Source organism: Muntiacus reevesi, chromosome 9, assembly GCF_963930625.1.
Source record: "Muntiacus reevesi chromosome 9, mMunRee1.1, whole genome shotgun sequence".
Classification (NCBI taxonomy): Eukaryota; Metazoa; Chordata; class Mammalia; order Artiodactyla; family Cervidae; genus Muntiacus; species Muntiacus reevesi.
Window position 1 is genome coordinate 44,186,614 of NC_089257.1, and position 21,420 is coordinate 44,208,033.

General features: G+C 48.4%; 1 protein-coding gene across 1 annotated transcript; it reads left to right on the top strand.

Annotated features, from left to right (window-relative positions):
• The first annotated feature begins 2,392 nt into the window (after window positions 1-2,392).
• On the top strand, window positions 2,393-13,138 carry CCKBR (cholecystokinin B receptor). The gene is made up of 5 exons (XM_065944746.1): window positions 2,393-2,599; window positions 10,551-10,802; window positions 10,954-11,203; window positions 11,487-11,659; window positions 11,784-13,138. The coding sequence occupies exons 1-5, from the start codon at window positions 2,449-2,451 to the stop codon at window positions 12,320-12,322; spliced, it is 1,365 nt and encodes a 454-aa protein (XP_065800818.1). The 5' UTR covers window positions 2,393-2,448; the 3' UTR covers window positions 12,323-13,138.
• The last annotated feature ends 8,282 nt before the right edge of the window (window positions 13,139-21,420 follow it).

Here is a 21,420-nt window from a genome sequence, read left to right on the forward strand (position 1 = left end):
ATGGGCAATGTCAGTGGAGATACAAGCATAATGATTCAAGGAACACTCAGTAGCTAACATCAACAGCACTTCATGATTGATTGAACATGGGATAGAAGCTGTTATGTTCCCCAGGAAGCAGACTCGAAGACAGAGATTACTGTGGAGGATGTTTACTAAGGAGTGCTCTCGGAGTCAACACCTGTGTAAGAAAGAGGATGAACATGGGATCCAGGAAAGGGAGAAGCTGAGCAGCCCAACAAAGACCTCAATCAACCCCATCGAGGAGCTGGGAACATCTTTCAAATTTGGCCTCTGTCGGAGTGAGGGAACTGAATCTTTATATCTTTCTGCTGATCAGTCATTGACTGCAGGATGCCTCAGAAAGGGAACCTGACCCTGAATGAGCTAGCTTTCTTCAGCTCAGGCAACTCTTGAAGGGACTGACAGTTGAGGGCTATCTTCCAGCAGCATTCTCAGTGAAAAAGGAGACTAAATTCTTCTCTTTTTTTGAGCAGAAATCTGGGCTTTTCATCACAACCTTCACCATAGGGGTGCAGGAGAATAAGGGAGTAAGGCATTCAAGATGATCTGTAAATTTCTGATCTGCGCATCTTGATGGATGCACTTAGGACCATGTGTTATCATCACAGGTTTACCTGTCATTTTCCCCTACTAGCTTGGGAAATTGGCACCGACTGTATTGGACAGCTAGTGTACAACCCTATACCTGGCACATTGCTGAATAAGTGAATGCCAGTCTGTTTCTCCTATTTCCACTCCACTCCCCTCCCCCCCTACATTGCCTTTGCTTCCCTGCCCCCACACCCTACCCTCATCCAATATGGGAAAAGCTCAGCAGGTTATCTGAGCCCTCACCTGTGCTGGAGCTGAACAAACAGCAAATTGGGCTGCTATGGTGGGGAAGGCAGGCAGTGCCAGGAGAAGGGGGGTTGGGTTGACGACATTCCCACTGACCTCAGGCTTAAATCCTCTTTCAATATCTTTAGCCTCTATAAACTCAGTGCTAGCTGGATCAGGTCCTCTTCAAAAGACTAACTGGATAAGTTTCTGAATTCCCCTTAAACTCAGACCTCGCCCCCCTGTCTAATGTTCTCTTTGACTGATAACTCCCACCTCTGACAGCTACCGCTGTCAGGCCAGAGAATGAAATCCCCAGTTAGTTGAAGTTTCTTTGGAATGAAGAAGAATGACATGGAGCAGGGGGGAAACATTAGTGGGGGCAAGTCCTACCCAAGCAGCTGAACCCACCGCAGTCCTGCGCATGCCCGCTTCAGCTGCGTTCCCGGTGCACCCTCGAGCTCCCCTTCCAGCCCCCCAACGCCCCAGCACCCCCACCCCGCGCCACCGTGGGAACCTGACGCCCTACACCGGCTGCTACACCTGCGCTGAGAACAAACAGGGAGCTTCAGTGTGTGGGGTGAGGGTGGGCGCTGCCTGGAGACCACAGAGAAAGCCTGCCGCCTCCTCCCTGGTTAAGCCTGCGCTGGGCTGGGAACCGAGCCATACCCCACCTTCACCCCGCCTCACTCCTGTTTATCCCGGGGAGTTCTCTTCGCTACCCCGGCCGCCCCTCATCCCCAAGTCACTCTTCCTCCAGGCAGCCCTCTTCCCCAGCGGAGCGGGCAAGCTGCCCCATCCCCATCGTTGCCCGCTGGGGAGGGTTCCTTGGGCGCTTTGCGTGGAAGCCTGGGTGTTGGGCCTGATGTAGGAGGTGAGGGTGCGGGGAACAAACGCGGGGGCTACCCCGAGGCGAAGAGCTGCAGGGAAAGACCAACGATGGTGTCACGGTCACTGCGGCCACTGCGGCATAGTAGGGTACCGTGGCGCTTCCCGCGGGCTAAGGCGTCTGCGCCGCAGCCGGTGATCCCAGCGTCTTGGGGGCCACCTCCTGGTTCCCCGACCCACCAGGAAAAGATGCTAAGCCCCGCGGCAGCCGCGCCCTACCCTGTCCCTCTTAATGCTGCCTTCTTACCCAGCCTCCCTCCCCGCAACCTCTCCATCCACTACTAACCTCTCCCCAAACCTCGCCAACACACACAGATACACACGCTCCCGAGAATTCCCCGGAATCGGGACTCTGGTGAAGGGGAGCGGGCGGGAAGGAAATCTCTAAGAGAAGAAGGGGGAAATCTAGGGGGTGGGGGGCGGACAGCCCCGCCGGCCGGAGGCAGGACAGCGCCCGGGCGGGGGGCGGAGGGGCGCGAGTAAGTCAGGAGCAGGAGAGGGAGGCGGAGAGTCCCCTGGCTGGACAGAGGCGGTCCCGAGCTCCGGAGGGAGGCGAGCAGAGGCGGGGCGCGCAGAGGCGGAGCGGAGGGACTGGGGCCAAGGTTGGGGGCGGGAACCAGGCGGGGCGCGAGCCGCCGCCGGAATCGCGGCGGGAGCAGGTGAAGCCGCAGTGGGAGCTCGCCCGGGCGAGCGCTGGGAGGCGGCGGCTGAGCCGTGGCCATGGAGCTGCTAAAGCCAAACCGGAGCGTGCTGGGATCCGGACCCGGGCCGGGGGCTTCGCTGTGCCGCCCAGGGGGCCCCCTCCTCAACGGCAGCGGCACCGGCAACCTCAGCTGTGAGCCCCCACGCATCCGCGGAGCCGGGACACGAGGTGGGTGCCTCCCTAAGCCCCCTCCGCGAGCTCCTTCTCACTGCACCCCACAGCACTCACAGAGGCCCCCATAGCCTCCTCAACGCCCACACTATCCCTTCATAGTACTCCCTCCGTCCCCAGACAGCTCCCCTGCCACGTCTGTCCTTCACAGCTGATAAAACTCCACCGCAGCTTCACACTACCTGGTCAGAGTCCCTTCGCACCCTGGTCCCCTCGCCACCTCCAGAGCTCTTGGTCACCCCCCAAAACGCAGCATCTTCACCAACACACAGCCCACTGCTAGAGAGAGACAGTGGGAAGGCAAGCAGCTCCTCTGGCCAGTCCTTCCAAGTCTCTCCTTTCCTTCTGCAGTCAGTTCAGGGAGCCTCAGTGGGGAAGGAAGGGAAGGAAGGAAGAAAGGCAAGATTGGGGGGATCAAGGGGACTGGCTGCAGGCAGAGGCAGTCTGGAAGACCTGAATGGGAAGTTACAGACAATTACAGTCTCCTGTGTTGGCCACCCCAACCCCTTGCCTTCCCCAAGAGATCCCCTAACCTGAATTAGGTTGGACGTTGGGTTGGGGGCTGCTCTCCATTACCCTCTTCCTCAAATCTCCTTGCCTCCCAAGCTGAAGTTCTTCTCAAGGCTCTATACCCTCTCTCTTTTGGTGTTTCCAAGTATGTCTCTAGGTCCCTTCCAAGCCCCCTCTCCATCCTGCCTTTCCTTAGGTTTCACCCTTCTAGAGCGTGGATGCCCCATTCATCATCCCTTCCCTTGTACCACCTTTCTCTCCCACCCCCAGGCTGCTTTCACTCACCCAGTCCCTGCAATGACTTTCACTCCTCCCGTCACTCAACATCTACATTTTCTTGATGACCCAGCTCAAGTCATATTTTCCCCTTCCCATACCTTTTCTTTGCTTAAGTGGTTACTAGACACCTGCTACTGTAGTCCCTAAGCTAGGTGCCAGGTACAGAGGACTAAACTAGACCCAGTCTGGACTCTCATCTTCAATGCAGGAAAGAGACAAAAACCAATGGGAAAACCACAGTCAGCATTTAGAATTCCCATAAGAGGGACCAAATTGTGGGCACCCAAAGGAGATGGGATCTGAAACTTCAAAAAGGGAACCTTGAAGTTGGAGTTCAGGAGGCAGAAAAGTAATAAGTGGGATTCCAGGAGAGGGAATAGCATTAAGCAGAAGGAAAGTATTCCAAGCTTTAGAAGGGAAAATGGGAATAAATTGTAATTGAAGGATTTATTCACCTCCATAAAATATGGGATGCTTTCTCAGTTCGTTGTTATACACTCTCATTCTTACACTTGGATACTTTCACTCAACAAATATTTATTGAATCAGAGATTGTGCTAGCCACTAGGGACAAGAGTAAACCAAAACTGTCACAGTTCTTATTTCAAGGAGCTCACAGTTCAGTGGGGGAGGCAGACAAGTAAGCAGGGAATTGCCGGACAAAGAGGGACGTGCCTTGAGAGGGATGTGGGAACACAGAAGAGGAGCACCTCTAGCCTAGCTTAGCTTTGGGAATCAAATTTGGCCTCCTGAGGAGGTAGAGGGTAAATTGAAATAAAAAGTAAAATGCTGAAGGAAGTACTATGTGACAACCTAGAGGAGTGGGAGGGGGTGGGAGATGGGAGGGAAGTTCAAGAAGGAGGGGACATATTGTATACATGTGGCTGATTCATGTTGATGTATGGCAGAAACCAGTGCAATATTATAAAGCAATTCTCCTCCAATAAAAATTTAAAAAGAAAAAAGCTGAGGGAAAGTCAGCCAAATGAAGGGGCAGAAAAGGCAAAAAGCATCTCAAGCAGAGGAACAGTATGTATAAACACCCAGAGTTTAAATCCACAGCACTTTCATTCAGTGTATCACAGTTTCTGAGTGCCTGGAACATGTACCATAAGAGAAGAATGATCAACACTCAGGATGAAGACCAGCCTAGAGAGATCCCAGAGAAATATATGGAACTGTCTAAGGAGTGTGGATTTTATCCTGAGGTCAATTGAAACTACCGAAAGGTGCAGTCATGCTGCCAGGATTAGTTCTGTAGTAAAGAGGATGGATCGGAGGACAAGAGATGGGGAGAGGGGCATCCCTTCGAAGGCTATTATGTTACATTGGCCCTGGTGAAAGATGATACTGGCTTAGGCTAAGCTATTTGCAGTGGAGGTGGAGAGAACTGGATGGCTTGGAGAGACACTTCACTTCCCCGGTGGTTCAGATGGTAAAGCATCTGCCTACAATGCAAGAGACCCGGGTTCACTCCCTGGGTTGGGAAGATCTCCTGGAGAAGGAAATGGCAACCCACTCCAGTATTCTTGCCTGGAAAATCCCATAGACGGAGGAGCCTGTAGACTACAGTCCATGGGGTTGCAAAGAGTCGCACACAACTGAGCGACTTCACTTCAGGAAGTGAAATCCACAGAACTTGATGATTTATTAGAAATGGAGAGGGAAGAAGAGGTCAAGGGACAACATCCAGGTCTCTGGCTTAGACAACTGGATGGTTGTTGTACTGTATATTGAGGATAACAAGGAAGCAGAAACAGCTTTGAAGGAGGAGATTATCCATTCAATTTGGAATCCACTGAGTTTAAATGCCAGTGAAATATCCAGGTGGAGTTGCCCAGTAAGCTGTTGAATCCAAGGATCTGGGAGGTACAAGCTGGAAATGCAGACTTGAAAGGTTTTTGTTTGCCTAGAGGAGGTAATGAAAGCCATGAGACTAGATTAAATCATACAAAGATTGTGTCAGATTTTTTTTTTAAAAAAAGAGGTCCTGGGATAGGATCTTGAGGAATTTTTAAAAGCCAGGCAGAAGAAGAGGAGTCCATGAAGGAGATCTTGACAAAACCATTAGAGACAAGAAAGCAAGCAAGAAAGAAAAAAAGAAAATTTCAAACAGGGTATCACATGCTGCCCATTTAAGTCAGATGAGGTCAGAATAGCATCCTTCGGATTCAATGGAAAGGACATCTTAGGAGGAGCTGTGGAGTTAGGATTAGGGTGTTATTACTGACTATGGTCAGTTGAAATTTGGGCCATGGAGCAGGAGTTATGAGACGTGAACTAAGGCATGCAGATAAAAACTTCCATATGTTTTGAAGAGAGAGAGAGAGAGACAAAGAAAAACCAAGATAGTTCTAGAAATAACATGAGGTTGGGGAAGTGTGTGTGTGTATGTGTGTGTGTGTGTGTGTACATGCTTGTGCACATATAGTTTGTCTTTTGAATGTGTATGTGTTGCAGAGACAAAACCATTTTTTAAATGTTGATGGGGAATGGGCCAAGAGAGAGGAAGGTTGAAGTGCAGAAGACAGAGAGGCTAGTTGATAGAGTAAGGGACCTTGAGCAAGCAGAATGTGCAGTGATTCAGAGCCCAAGTCATCTAGATGCTGCTGCCCACACACACCTGGATATGACACCCAGCAGTGACTGTCAGCCACACTCACTCAGCTATCACCCCCAAGACGCATCTCACTCAGGCTCACCCAGCGATCCCAGTAGAAAAGTGGCTGTTACCCATGTTATTCTGAGATAATCTGCATACACTTAAATGTTTCCCATGTTCACTCAGAAACTACACACAGGATGGACTTGTGGACACAGAAGGGGAAGGAGAGGGTGGGACAAACTGGGAGAATAGCATTGATGTATATGCATTACCATTTGTAAACCAGATAGCTCGTGGGAGGCTGCCGTATAGCACAGGAAGCTCAGCTCAGTGCTCTGGTGACCTAGAGGGGTGGGATGAGGAGGGGTGGGAGGGAGGCTCAGGGGGAAGAGGACGTAGTACAGCTAATTCATGTTGTTGTGCAGCAGAAACCAACACAATGTTGTAAAGCAATTATGCTCCAATTTTAAAAATTAAAAAATGGGAAATAAAGAAGCTACCCACAGAAACACAGATGCCACCCACACTTACTTTAATATTGCCCACTGTCATTTCGATATTCCTCATCCATCAAACACACATGCTTTCATTTTTTTTATTATCCACATATAATCAAATATTAGTCATGCTTACTTAAGGAACCCATCTCCAGGTATTACCTATAAAGTCATAGATATAACTCTTACATATTCAGATAATACCTGCAAAGACTCAAATACTACCTGTGGTCACTCAGACACTCAGTTATTTTACTCAATCAGGTTAACATCCTAATCTGTTAACATCTCATATTTACACTCACTTAAATATTGCCCACATACACTTTCATATTACTTCTGGCCAGTCATCTAGGACCACCGTCAGCTGGATATTTCCCTCATTCACATACAGACCTCTGAATGTAAACCATGCTCCCTATAGATGTTATCTACAAAACAAGATGTTATCTGTAGACCCTGGCTCATTCAAATGTTACAACACTTACTCAGATATTACCTAAGCTAAAAAGTAACTCACACTCAATCAGATATTACCTATAGACACATAGCTGTTACCCTTCTCTAGATAATGCCCACAGAAATATATGTTAACCTCACCCACCCAGATATCATCTCTAAGACTCAAGTACTCCCAAGGCTCACTCTGCTCCCGTTCACAATCAGTTAGATGCTATCCATGCTCACCACAGAGGCATGGGTACCACTTTGATGTCTGTGTGATGGGTAACCAGATCCAACACACCAGTGAACGGCAGGATCTGAGGCATCAGCAGCTTCACTATTCTGTAGAATCATTTCTTAGAAAAGCCTGTTCTTGTTTTATGTGACATCATCTGGATTTTTGTACCCACACTTGTCTGCCCACAGAACAAATGCAGATGCTCTAGACCAGAAGCAGAACTGAACTGTTCCAGTCTTCTGAGTCCCCTGGTCTGATTTCTGGTCTGCTCGCATGGAACAGTGGTAAAAGAACCCACCTGCCAATGTAGAAGATGTAAGAGACTCAATCCCTGGGTCAGGAAGATCCTCTGGATGAGGGCATGGCAACCCACTCCAGTATTCTTGCCTGAAGAATCCTATGGACAGAGGAGCCTGGCGGGCTACAGTCCATAGGGTCACAAGGAGTCCGACATGACTGAGCGATTTAGCACACACTCATCCCCAGCAGAATGATACTCACAGGTAGACTGTCAAGGCACTGATGGCTGTACCGCAGTATGAATGAGAAATGTGCTTTTCACAATTCAGAGTGCCATCCAAGCTTTAGGTGTGGTTATTGAATCAAGAAGTAGCAGAAAGGGAACTCCTGGTGGTCCAATGGTTAGGACTCAGTGCTGTTACTTCCAGGGCCCCACAGTGCAGCCAAAAAAAAAAAAAATCTAGTTGAAAAGAAACATCTGGGGGACAAAGGAGGGTGTGAGAGAGATAATAGAACAAGAGAGATAAGGGATGGGAGGAGAGGAGAGGAGAGGGGCATAGAGGGGCAGTGGACTGAAAGGAGACACAAAAAATGCAAGACAGACCACCTGTTCTATTTTCTTGGGTCCAAGGACCTCTCTGACAGAGATGCCCCCTCCCAAAGTTCTTTATTTCCCCCTATACACACATACACACACACACCTCAAATTGTCACACATAAGCAAACCTTTCATAAGCCTTCCCTGCTGAGAGGGAGCCCAGCTTCTAAATGAGACATAGATGGTTTGTGTATAATAGTAAAAGTAACACCTCCCAAATCACAACCTGTTATTGACCCCTTCCCCTGTACCACCCAAAAGATTCTCCAACACGGGTCTCCAAAGAAACGGAGGCAGCGAAGCAGCAAGGAGAGCGCATGCTGGAGCTTTAGAAGCACAGAGATGAAGGATGGACGTGAAGAAACAGCAGATTCATTTATGTGGACAGTGACAGAGATCCCGTTAAGATTCATCAGGAAGCAGGTGTTAACACCTCCTGTGCAGGGAGCATTATGCCAAATGCTAGGGACATGCTGAAGAACAGGATGGGCATTGCCCCTTCCCTCAAGAGCTCATAGGCTAGTGGCAGAGACAGAACATGAACATAATAATATGGTAAGAAATGCCAGGGTAGAGTATGGTAGTGGCAGCATGATGAATGAGAGAGAAGTGAGGGGGTAGCAGGAGACAAAGCATTTTGGAAATGTAGAGACAGGATTCTGTTCTGATCCAGCTCCTTACTTGCTGTGTGCTCTGAGAAAGTAATGTCATGGCTGGATTCAGTGAGGGTACTGTGCTGCTTAGTCGCTCAGTCGTGTCTGACTTTTTGCGACCCCATGGACTGTAGCCTGCCAAGTTCCTTTGACCATGGGATTTTTCATTCAAGAGTACTGGAGTGGGTTGCCATTTCCTTCTCCAGGGGATCTTCCCAACCCAGGCATCGAACCCACATCTCCTGTGTCTCCTGCATTGCAGGCATTTCAGTTAGGAGGTTTCTTGTATATAGCACTTCCTTGAAGTCTACAACAACTTCTGGATAAGTATATAACTATTGATATGGGGGGAGAAAAACAGTTTAATTTGGGAGTTAAGGCAAAAGTCAGCCAATGTATGGGGCTATGAAGAATGATGCAGCTCTGGGCCCTTCCCTCCCCTCAACCTGGTAGGCCCTGTCCCTGCCCTCTCTCCTTCCAGCCTCCAGTCTCCCTCACACTGAGGCCATGGGCACGGGTGACTGGGTCCAGTTTAATTCAATTCAGTTTTGTCTTGGTTGTGATTTGGCAGCCCAGTGATGAATCCTTCCCCCCAACAGGCAAGGACACAAGTGACCGGGGTCAGCCCTTGTCTAGCCCAGCAGCGCTGTGTGTCCTTCCTGTGAGCTCCCAGAGCATTCTGTTATTCTTCAACCTCACTTCTTATCACACTGTGTGACAGATATCTATTTATATGTCTGAGTTTCCCCCAGACTTCTAGAATGTGAGCGCTCAGATGAGAGCTCTCGGGGCATTTGTCATGTTCATCTCTTTGTCCCCAGTGCCTAGTAAAAAGATAATCCTCTGCAAATGCTTGTGGAGTGAGAGTGAATGTTTATAGATAATTAACACACAAGGCAGAAAGTAAAGGCCATTCTAACAGATGTGTAGGGAACATGCATGGGTCAGAGGAAGGGGAGATTAGCTCCAAATAAGGTGCCCAGAGAGGCCTTATAGAGGAGGGAGCAGTCAGTCCGAATCTTGAAAAACAATGGTAAGTAGGGGTTCACCAGATAACAGAAAACAAGTTTGTTATTGAGAGTCATTAATTGGGGGGAGGAGGGTATTAATAGTGGTGGGGGTATGGTGAAAGAGCATTTTAGGCTGAGAAACCAACGTGAGCAAGAGCAAAGGAGAGTCATGAGTGCACCTGATGCCTTCCAGAAACTGAGTCATCTGTGGCTTAAATGAGTGCATTGCAGGGATGAGAGAGGAAACGGCCAGTTCTGGGAGAATCTTGATGACAAGCTGAAGACAGTTGAGAGTAGGTAAAGGGTCTTTTTGCTTGTTTTTTTAGTTATTATTGTTGTTTTTTAAGACAATAAAGATGATCAGACCTGTGTCTCAAAAGATAGCAGTCAACAGGGTTGAATGCTACCAGGAGGTCATCAAGTAAAATAGGCTGAGAAGGACCTTTGGATTTGGTAGTTAAAGCTTAGTAATCATGAGAAGAATTGCAATGAACACTTATGAACAGTAATGGGGAAGAGGTCACTGGATTGTAATAGATTGAGGAGTGGATGAAAAGATGCAAATAAACTCTTCGAGAAGTTTGGCTGCAAAGAGAAGGAAGGATTTGGAGCAAAGCTTGAGAACAGACAGGGTTTCTTAAGGAAGGGTAGAGTTAGGCCACTTTAACCAGGCTTCTAGAGGTTAAAAGGATAACAGATTCAAGTTCACCATTTCCTGAGTGGGTCCTGGGCCAGTGGAGGAGGGGGGAGGATTTGGGAAGCAGGGGATCTGACTGGGTAGTAGGGCTTGAAGAGTGGGGAATAAGTGAGACTGGACAGCCCAGCTGAGTGGGGGCCAGACCCCCTATTGCCACCTCACCTCTTTCCTACCCAGAACTGGAGCTGGCCATTAGGGTCACCCTCTACGCTGTGATCTTTCTAATGAGTGTTGGAGGCAACGTGCTCATCATCGTGGTCCTGGGGCTGAGCCGCCGTCTGAGGACCGTCACCAATGCCTTCCTGCTCTCACTGGCAGTCAGCGACCTCCTGCTGGCTGTGGCTTGCATGCCCTTCACCCTCCTGCCCAATCTCATGGGCACATTTATCTTCGGCACAGTCGTCTGCAAGGCGGTTTCCTACTTCATGGGTAGGTAAACAATCGCCCTGCCTGCCTTGTCCCTCTCCTCTCCTAAAGTCCTTGCCGAATGTAGGGGTCTGTCTTCGTCTGGAGTGTGGAGGTCACCTTGGGGAGTGTGTAGCTCAAGTTTCCTAGGTAACCCTTTCCTCTTCCTTCCTAGGGGTATCTGTGAGCGTGTCCACGCTAAGCCTCGTGGCCATCGCCCTGGAGCGATACAGCGCCATCTGCCGACCACTGCAGGCGCGCGTTTGGCAGACGCGCTCCCACGCGGCTCGTGTGATCATAGCCACGTGGATGCTGTCCGGACTGCTCATGGTGCCCTACCCAGTGTACACGGCCGTGCAGCCAGCGGGGCCCCGTGTCTTGCAATGCATGCACCGGTGGCCCAGTGCGCGGGTTCGCCAAACCTGGTGAGGGTGCCTATTAGCCATTCCTGAGAATTCCCTTCTCTTATCTCCATCACTCACAAGCATTACCCAGAAACTTGCTCCAACAAGTACCACGACCCACCACCCTGGGATCCCCATTCAGGGCTCCTCCCCAGTTCTCTAGCCTTTCCCAGCTGTACCCCCAATCCTACCTCTACCTCTGGGACGCGGTCACCAGCCCTAGAAACATCAGTTCTTCAGTCTTCCTCCATCAGTGATTATAGCTGGACAGGGACCCGCTGATTGGTCTGCGCTCTGTCTCCAGGTCGGTACTACTGCTCCTGCTCTTGTTTTTCGTGCCTGGGGTGGTTATGGCGGTGGCCTACGGGCTTATCTCGCGTGAGCTCTACTTAGGGCTTCGCTTTGACGGTGACAGTGACAGCGAGAGCCAGAGCCGGGTCGGAAGTCAGGGAGGGCTGCCCGGTGGCACAGGACAAGGTGGGTGAAATCCAGGAGGGGGCGGGGCTTTGGGAAGGGGCGGGACATAAAGTGGGTGGGGCGGAAAGGTGTGCGATTTAGAGGATTCAGCCTCCAAATCTGACCGCGCATGGTCTGTGCTCAGGTCCTGCCCAAGCGAACGGACGTTGCCGGTCTGAGCCCCGGCTGGCGGGTGAGGACGGCGACGGCTGTTACGTGCAGCTTCCGCGCTCCCGGCCTGCGTTGGAGATGTCTGCGCTGACCGCGCCCACGCCCGGCCCAGGATCCGGCACCAGGCCTGCCCAGGCCAAGCTGTTGGCTAAGAAGCGCGTGGTGCGGATGTTACTGGTGATCGTTGTGCTTTTTTTCCTGTGTTGGTTGCCCGTGTACAGCGCCAACACGTGGCGCGCCTTCGACGGGCCCGGCGCACATCGCGCACTTTCGGGTGCGCCCATCTCCTTCATCCACTTGCTAAGCTACGCCTCTGCCTGTGTCAACCCCCTGGTCTACTGCTTCATGCACCGTCGCTTTCGCCAGGCCTGCCTCGACACCTGCACCCGCTGCTGTCCCCGGCCTCCGCGGGCTCGCCCCAGACCTCTGCCGGATGAGGACCCTCCCACCCCCTCCATCGCCTCGCTGTCCAGGCTAAGCTATACCACCATCAGCACACTGGGGCCTGGCTGAGGGGTGGAGCGGGAGCGGGGCTGAGGCAGGACAGACGGATTCCGACCCGCTCAGCCCCGTCCAAACACGCAAGAGACGCAGACCAGCTGACGCGAGAGACTGACTAACCCTAATGGCCAGGAAGGGGTGGCTTACCTGACTCGAAGGAAACAAACCAGACCCTCACACAGGAAAGGAGGCACTCAGTGAGGGACTTGGCACTGACCTTGGACAGACCCAGCGTCCCTAGACGTGGACTGTCTCCATACTGTGGAAACCGTCGGGGGCTGACCTGCCTCTCACACATATAGCAGTGGCATTGAGTCTTTCAGGGCTCCGGAGCCTGGCACAGGAATGACTCCTGAGATGCTCCGCTCTGCCCCTCATTTGACCTCACAGTGCCCTTCCCCAATCAGTGCTGCAAACACCAACCTGCCTAATCTCACACTTCCCGGACCAACAAGCTGTTTTGCACTAAGTCCCTTCATTCCTTTCCAGTTAAATGCTATCGGTCTGCCCCTCACCGGACTTCTTCAAGAAATAATAAATGACTTGGTTTCCCCCTCAATTTCCTTTTTGGACTTTTCTGGGGCACGTGAGGGGGCACGGGGTTTGGGAGTCTTTTCTGTCAGGTCCCTCCCCCTGCTGCTCACTCCTGTGCATGACCCCCTGCAAAAAGCGCGTGATCTGAGTCTAGATGAGGCTGTGTGAATTCTCTCCGAGTGGTCAACCTGCACCCACCTCACACAACAGTCATGAAACTGGGAATGAAGATAGGGTGGGATACCCATGACACATCATCATTCCTAAGTACACTGTCCTAAAGTGGTCCCCTTGTTAGGGTACTGTATTAATAGATGCTTATTAAAATTTTAATGAAAAAAGGAAGCACTGTATGTTAAGACTCAGTTTATTCACTGTGTATTGGTAATAATATGGGGTCAGAACATAACAGATATACAGAATTAAAGGGTTGGGCCTTTTAATGCACTGTTACCTGTAGGAGCACCTTTTACTGGCCTGCAACAAGGGCAGGTACAGTGGGAAAGGAGGTGGGGGGCTGAACCTGAATAAAAGTCCTGGAAATCAGTCTCCCTCTTGACTATAAGACTGATCCAGCCCCAGAGAGAGGCAGAGACAGCAAATCACCCCTCCACACATACAGTGACAAACCAGGAAGAATAGGTGATCTCAGCGAGGGAACGTACAGAAATAGACAGAGGTGTGGTATGCGAGGAGAGGCCTCCTTGACACTTCATCTTGTAACAGGTGGAGAAACTGAGACCCAGCACAAGAAAGAAAGCTGCTCAAGGTCATACAAGAAATTAAAGCAAGACAGAAATAATCTTATTGAAGTAGACACTGAACTGGAGGTGAAAGAGAAGCCACACCCTCTGGTGTCAGACCCAAATTTTGCAGGCCTGGAGCTTATAAAATTGGGTGTCCCTTTTTTAAGGGAAAAAAAAAAAAATACAAAATTATAGCTGCAAAGTTGCTAGGACACTAACCAGGGCCTTGGAAGAGATCACTGCAAGTGAGGAGCTCTGAGATGTAAGCTCCATTAGCTTCACAGACAATAATACCTCTAAAATCCACCCACTAATGACATTGAACAAACACTAGATGGAGTGAAGGGCAGTGAGAAAGGAGAGTGGTCTGTTTACCAGTTCTGAGCTGCTCCTATCCATCCTTTCTGCAGGGCTCTCGGCTGCAAGAGGCAGGAGGAAGGAAGAAAAGGAGGGAGAAGGCGTTCCAAGCTGTCAACTAAGACAGTACTGATTAAAAATAGAATCCCAGCTGGTCGGAGTTGTGGAAAGCAAGATATTGGGCCTTGCTTGCTCATGCCAGCTTTTCCAGGGGGTGGGAGTAGGTTTGCCCACAGCCTTCGCAGCACTCCCTGATCCTCATTCCCACCATCCTTTCTGAAGGAGATACAGCCTTGAAGAGGCTCCCCCACTGTCAGTCCCTCCAGCTTGGGCCCGGGCTCTTAATGTCCATCAGATGGTGGTGGGGAGCTCAGCAAGGGAGGGCTAATACTCATAGCTCATGAGCTCATGGAGAGCTCATACTCCAAGCCTCTCAACCTGGAATATGAGCTCAAGTATGGTGGTCCAGGGCTAGCCTAGAACCTAGCACATAGGCACAGCCTGAATAATGCCATTTCCCACACTGTGCAGTCCTTTCTTCTACAGAATACTTAAACATCCACCACCCTGTGCCCTATCTAGTTACCTGATGTGGAATTTGGGGTCCTCCCATCTATTTCCCACCCCCTCCAGTACTCTTGCCTGGAGAATCCCATGGAGAATCCCATGTGCCTGGTGGGCTGCAGTCCATGAGTTTGCAAAGAGTCAGACACAACTGAGTGACTTCACTTTCACTTTTCACTTTCATGCATTGCAGAAAGAAATGGCAACTCACTCCAGTGTTCTTGCCTGGAGAATCCCAGGGATGGGGAGCCTTGTGGGCTGCCGTCTATGGGGTCGCACAGAATCAGACACGACTGAAGCGACTTAGTAGCAGCAGCAGCAGCATCTATTTTCCATCTCTGGAAATCTGACAAAACATCTCAGGTCCAGATTTTAATATCACTGTCTGCGTGAAGTCCTGTTTGGTCATCCTCACAAAGCTTATCCGCTCATAGAGTACTTACGGCTTTCTCTCTTCTAGCATAGTTATTTATGTTCCTGCCTGATTTCCCATCCTGGGCAGAGAACAGCATGATGTCATGGGAAGATGACTGAGCCTGGGCCTAGAAGGTGGAGTGATGGAGAGGGTAGGGGTGAAATTCAATGCTTCTTGATTCTGTGTGACAGGAGTTTATATATACCAATTCATCTCATTCTCAAAACTCTTCTCCAGATCATTTCTCTTCATTTGACAGAAGAGGAAAGTGAAGCTGAGAAAGCTTAAGGGAGTTACATGAGGCCCTGCAGCTAGAAGGGAGACAGGAACTGAGCTCAGGTTTCTGCCTCTAAAGCTTTGTTTTCTTCTATTATACTGTTTTGCCTTCCTTCAAACCTTGAAGATCTGGGTACCAGTGGTCCTGCCTTTTAAAAGTTGTGTGATTTTGTGCAACTTATCTCAATGAGTCTCAGTCTCACCTGTAAAATGGGAAGAATTACATTAACTTCTGCGATATTGTGATTTATAAGAACTATATATTAATGTATATATCTAGTCAATCTTTGTCCTGTTCCTGGCACAGAGCTCCTTGGAATTTCTTAAGTGGTGAGAGCCAATAAGGTGTCTTTTATTATGTTAATGTAGTGACTTTTGGAAAATCCCTAGGTCACCTAAGGATGGAAGCTGGTTTGTCAGAGAAACCAACAGAAATCAACAAAGTAATTAGAGGCTGAGTCAATACAGGAGATGAAGTTTTGATCCCTGGGTTGAGAAGATCCCCTGGAGGAGGAAATGGCAACCCACTCCAGTATTCTTGCCTGGGAAACCCCATGGACAGAGGAACCTGGCAGGCTACAGTCCATGGGGTCGCAGAGTTGAATATGATTTAATTACTGTGCATGCATGCACAAAATTCAGACCCACTCCCTTATGCCCGAGGAAGTAAAAGCGTCTAGAGATTGAGATCAATCACTAAAGGCCAACGATTTAATCAACTGTGCCTATGTAAGAAACTTCCATCAAATCTCAAAAGGACAGGGACTGACAGGTTGGTGAACACAGGAAGATTTGGGGAGAGTGTCTCATTGGCAGAGGACATAGAAGCTCTGTGCCCCTTCTCATGTATCTTGCGCTATGCGTCTCATCCACTGGCTGTTCCTGAGTCATATCCCTTTATAATAAACCAATATCTAGTAAGTAAAATGTTTCTCTGAGTTCTAAAAACTGCTCTAGCAAATTAATGGAACCCAAGTCAGGAGTGGAGAAATCTCCAATTTATAACTAGCTGGTCAGAAGCACAAGTGATAATTTGGGTTTGGACAGGGGTGGGGCTTGAGGGGGCAGTCTTGTAGGATTGAGCCCTTAATCTGTGGGATCTGACACTATCTCCAGGTAGATAATATCTGAACTGGGTTGATTAAAGGACACCCAGTTGGTATGAGGGCATTGGTTGGTGGTGCAGGGAAAAAATGCACATTATAGTTGGTATCAGAATCATAATCCACACTGGTATTTTGAGCATTAAGAAAAGAATGCTCAAAAGTGCTTATGGGGGAATTCCCTGGTGGTCCAGTGGTTAGAACTCGGTGCTTCCACTGGTTTCACTGCCTGAGTCCAATCCTTGGTAGAGGAACCAAGATCCCAGTCATTGCTTGTAATTGTAGAGATACATATCATAAGGAGGGTTACACGGAGATTGTTTCAAGACCAGGATGAAGGACTTGCACCTGGAAACAAAGCCCTCTGCAGACAGAAAACCACCCCTAAATGAGGGGGACAGAACCCAGAGTCCAAGGGAAGGCTTAGAGTCTGTTAGGAGATTTTGTTAGGAAGCAGTGGAGTTAGAATCTGAACCCGGGTCTTCTTGACTCCAAAATCCATGCTCTTTCACTATACATCCTGACTCTGACCTCACAGAGGGGACATTCAGCCTGGGGAGATGGGAGAAATTGGAACCACTCAGGACTCTTCTCAGGACTCCAAGTAGAAAAACAGGTAAGTCTATAGCTCTACAGACTTGGATCCTTCAGAAGCCCCAGTTCTAGAATCTCCATGCCTGGAAGGAAGCCACCAAAGGGAGGCCAGTTCCACAAAAATTGAGGATGGCTGTTGTGCTGGAAATCTCATCCCCCTCAAACCTTCCAAGAAGGCAGGTTTCCAGCTAAGTTTCAGATATGGGGACAAACCAGAAAAGAGACAGTCTCACAGTGAACGTACAGGGGGCCTTGTGCCAGACAACTTTCACAGACAACTCAAGCAAGAGCCTTGGACAACCATACACTCTGGTTACTCAGGTCTGATTAGTGGAAAGCAAGAGATACTTTAAGGAAAGACTGTTCCTTCAAGTTATCTCTGGGAGAGGAGAGATGGGAGGGAAGAAAAGCAAATGGAAATGGTGGAGAAGAAAGCAGGCCTCATCTGAGGGCAAAGTTTTGGGCTGGGATATAATGCCTACAGGTGAGGCCATGCTGGAAGTGGCAGCCCTTATTGCAGATTCTAACCATGGTTCTCTGTCTGCTTCCTGTTCTCTGAGTCTCATTCACTGTCCCCCAACCTTATGGGGCACTTAGTCAGTCAGATGCTTGGTCCGTTGCTAGCACCAGGCATGAAGATTAACACCTCCCTTTTGGTAGGGCTCTGTCTTTTGGAAACAATTCTAGCCCAGCCACGTATACACATCTTGAGAAAGGAAATAGTTAACCAAATAGGCCCATTGTCTTAGGTACTTTGACTTAACCAAACAGGCGAATTGTCTTAATCAAATCAGGCACTTTGTCTTAGTAAAACAGTTTGGGGCTCCAGAATACTCACCTGGCAGCTAAGTAGTAAGAGAAAAGACATGCAAGGGCTCTTGAGGAAGGTATATTTATTTAAATGGTAAGGTTGGTTTCAGTAAATTTCCCAGGGTGAAACAAATGGGCTTCAAGCAATGAGGGGAAGGCAGAACACAGGACATTACCTGACAGGATACAAGATTCCATCTAAGTGTCAGGGAACAGGGCTAACACTGCATGTGGGCAAGGAAAGGCAGGTGCAAAGACCACACCTGGAGAGGGACAGAGCATTCCAGGTGGAACTCAATCTGTAGGCAGGGAGGGGGGAATCTCTTTTTTGCCTCAAATAAGAGCTAATCCCTTGATTCTTCTTAATTTAGGCATATGGGCTTCCCAGATGGCTCCGTGGTAAAGAATCCACCTGTCAATGCAGGAAACGTGGGTTTGATCCCTGGGTCAACAAGATCCCCTGGAATAAGAAATGTCAAACCAATCCAACACTCTTGACTGGGAAATCCCATGGACAGAGGAGCCTGGCGGGCTACAGTCCATGGAGTTGCAAGGAGTCAGACATGACTGAGTGACTGAGCTCAAGCACACACGTATAACCCTCCAGGAAGTAATGGGCAGCAATTCAGGAAATTTAAAGACCAGCCCCTGGGCTGCCTAGATATGGGGATCTGTAGTTCATCCCAGAAAAGACAAGAGTATAGGGTGGCCGAGGCAGGAAGCCAGGCTCTAAGGGCACCCAGAGAGGTAGAGGGCCCTCACATTGTCAGGGACCAGCTGCACCCACCAACTTGAAATGGTGATGCAGGTCAAACCAGAATTAGGCAGCAAAAGTGGGGATCTGGCCAGAGGAGACCAATACGCAGCTCCAGGTAAGGAGCTAACAACAGTTACTTGGTCTGAAAATCGATCTCACTGGAAGGATCTGGTGGTACGCAGTATGCCCCAATGCCATTAACTATGGAGTGACTAGCTCTGACTGGTTACTTTCTATTTCTGAGTGTCACTTTTCCTCATCTGTTGGTATCCCTCAGTTGGAGATATTTCATGACTTGCTATGTAGTTGTGAAGGCTACATGAGCTGGAGCAGCTATCTCCCAGGGAAACGCACAAGCTCAGGAAGATTATTAGACACCCTAGCATTGAGATCATGTTGGCAGCCACCGCCATAAGTAATCCAAAATAAAGATAACACTGAATCATAACATCATGTAATAAAGTCCAATAAACTTCTGCCTTTCCCATGAGGAGTACTTTAGGGTCTTTTTTAAAAATCTCAAACACGGATTTACTTATTTAATATTTTTATTAGTCATATATACACAGAGTTTAAAGGGAATTCCTAGGTTGGTCAGTGGTAAAGAATCCACCTGCCAATGCAGAAGATGCAGGAGATGCAGGGTTGATCCCTGGATTGAGAAGAGCCCCTGGAGGAGGAAATGGCAACCCAGTCCAGCATTCTTGCCAGAAAAATCCCATGGACAGAGGAGCTTGGTGGACCTTAGTCTATGGTTTCACAAAGAGTCAGACACGACTGAGCACACATACACATATAGTTTAAAGAATCATGTATTCTATGACATCAAGACAAACAGCAGTCTCCAGACCCCTAACTTGCTCATTTCCCCACCTACAGAGGGAATTACTTTCAAATCTCTTATCCATTTTTTCCTAGTATTTATTACCATGTCTTAATAACATGGCAATATTACTTCTGGTTCTTCTGTTTGGCAGTATTATCTATTGGCCACTCTCCAAGGAAGATGAGGGTTTAACTCTCATTTCCACCACCCAGATGCACACACTCCTATATCCCCTTCTCACCCAATAAAATAATAAGATGTCATTGCTGTTGTTTAGTCACTAAGTTGTGTCCACCTCTGTGTGAGCCTAAGGACTATAGCCTACCAGGCTCCTCTGCCCATGCAATTTTCCAGGCAAGAACACTGGAGTGGGTTGCCATTTCTTCCTCCAAAATAATAGCATAATTTTTGTTATTGTGACATCCAGGCACCAAGGTGATCCCCAGTGTTGTTCACCTCCTTGTATTACAACCCTTTGTGGTCCTGTTTCACTTCACAGGGCTGTGTATATAACCAACAAAATATCAGAGTGTTTAATAAATATGGGACCCCACTCTGCACTTGCACAACTTGGCCTAACTCACTTCACCTTAATCAATCCCTGTTGGATTTTGTCTTTAACATTTTGATGCTTTTGTTCATCGTGGATTTTTTTGCATAAATTTTTAGCATTTTTAATATGGCACAAAGTATTTTTAATGTTGATCATTAAATTTTTTGATGCTCTTTTAAATCTTTCACTCAAAACAAGAAAGCATCTTAGTCTTGGCCCTAACATATCCTAACAGCTTCTTGAGAAAGGATGCATGGAAAGTAAACTTTTGGGAAGTAATTTTTATGTCTGAAAGTGTTAGTTGCTCAGTCATGTCCAACTCTTTGCAACCCCCATGGACTGTAGTCTACCAGGCTCTTCTGTGCCTGGAATTCTCCAGGCAAGAATACTGGAGTGGGTAACCATTCCCTTCTCCAGGGGATCTTCCTGACCCAGGGATTGAACCCCGGTCTCCCGCATTGCAGGCAGATTCTTTACCTTCTGAGTCACCAGGGAAGTCTTTATGTCTATATATGTGTAATTCAACCTCACACTGGACTCCTGGTTTGGCCAGATATAGAATTCCAGGTTGGTAATTTTTTAACCTATATTTTGAAGATATTCTTTTGAAGACCAAAGTCATTTGACTTCTGATCCTTTGCTCTACAATAGTAGCTATTGATTTTAGAATTTAGAATTGTACAGGTCCATCCTGCTCACAGTAGGACACAACTTAGTTTAATGGTGGAGGACTGATAGCTGATTGGAAGTCTGAGCAGTGAATGGAGCTTGTCTTCTGGGAGCTTCTTTATAGAGTGATATGGTTAAGCTGTTTGTTGGACTCTCCAGATATTAAGACCTTCAGTTCTTTCTTCATTGGCTGGTGAGATATCCTAGAAAACTTCTCCAATTTCCTGGAGAGAATAAAGACCTGGTTTCCAGCATTTGGAGAGCCAGTGGGAAGTCTTTGGCATGGGGGTAGGCTTGATGGGGCATTTACTGTGAGTATGGATACTTAAGATTGTTTTATGGTATTATGAGGCTGCGCCATGATAGGCAGCCTAGATTAGGAGTAGGCCTGGTTTTCCAGGGTAGCATGATTATCAGGCCACCTGGAGCCAGCCAATCAACATGCACCTAGCAAGAAAAAGGGAACCTATCAGGGGAAAGCTGAAAAGCCCACGAACGCCCAAGTTTGAACAAAAGCCCGCGAAAGTTTGTACCAATAAAATTGCTTTGCAAACATGTAACCAATCCGCTTAAGCCAGCTACTAACTGCTTATGCATACCTTATAAATTTGGGTAACCGCCTCTGCTCAGGGCTTTCTGACCCTGCACCACTGCGTTGGTTGCGGCAGTAAGCCCTGACTTGAGTCAGCAATAAACTTCCCTTTCTTTGCGTGTTGCATTGTCTTGGAAGCCTTCTCTCTTCCCACTTGGAGATTCGGACATCAGGCATAATAGTATCCCTGCCTTCAAGTGTGTCTGAAGGGCCTTAAATTTTAGCTTCTCCAGACAGATCTCCTGTCTTCTGCCAATGAGAAGAAGAGTAGAGAGTTAGCTAAGGGATCTAGAAATCTTTTTTTTTTTCCAACA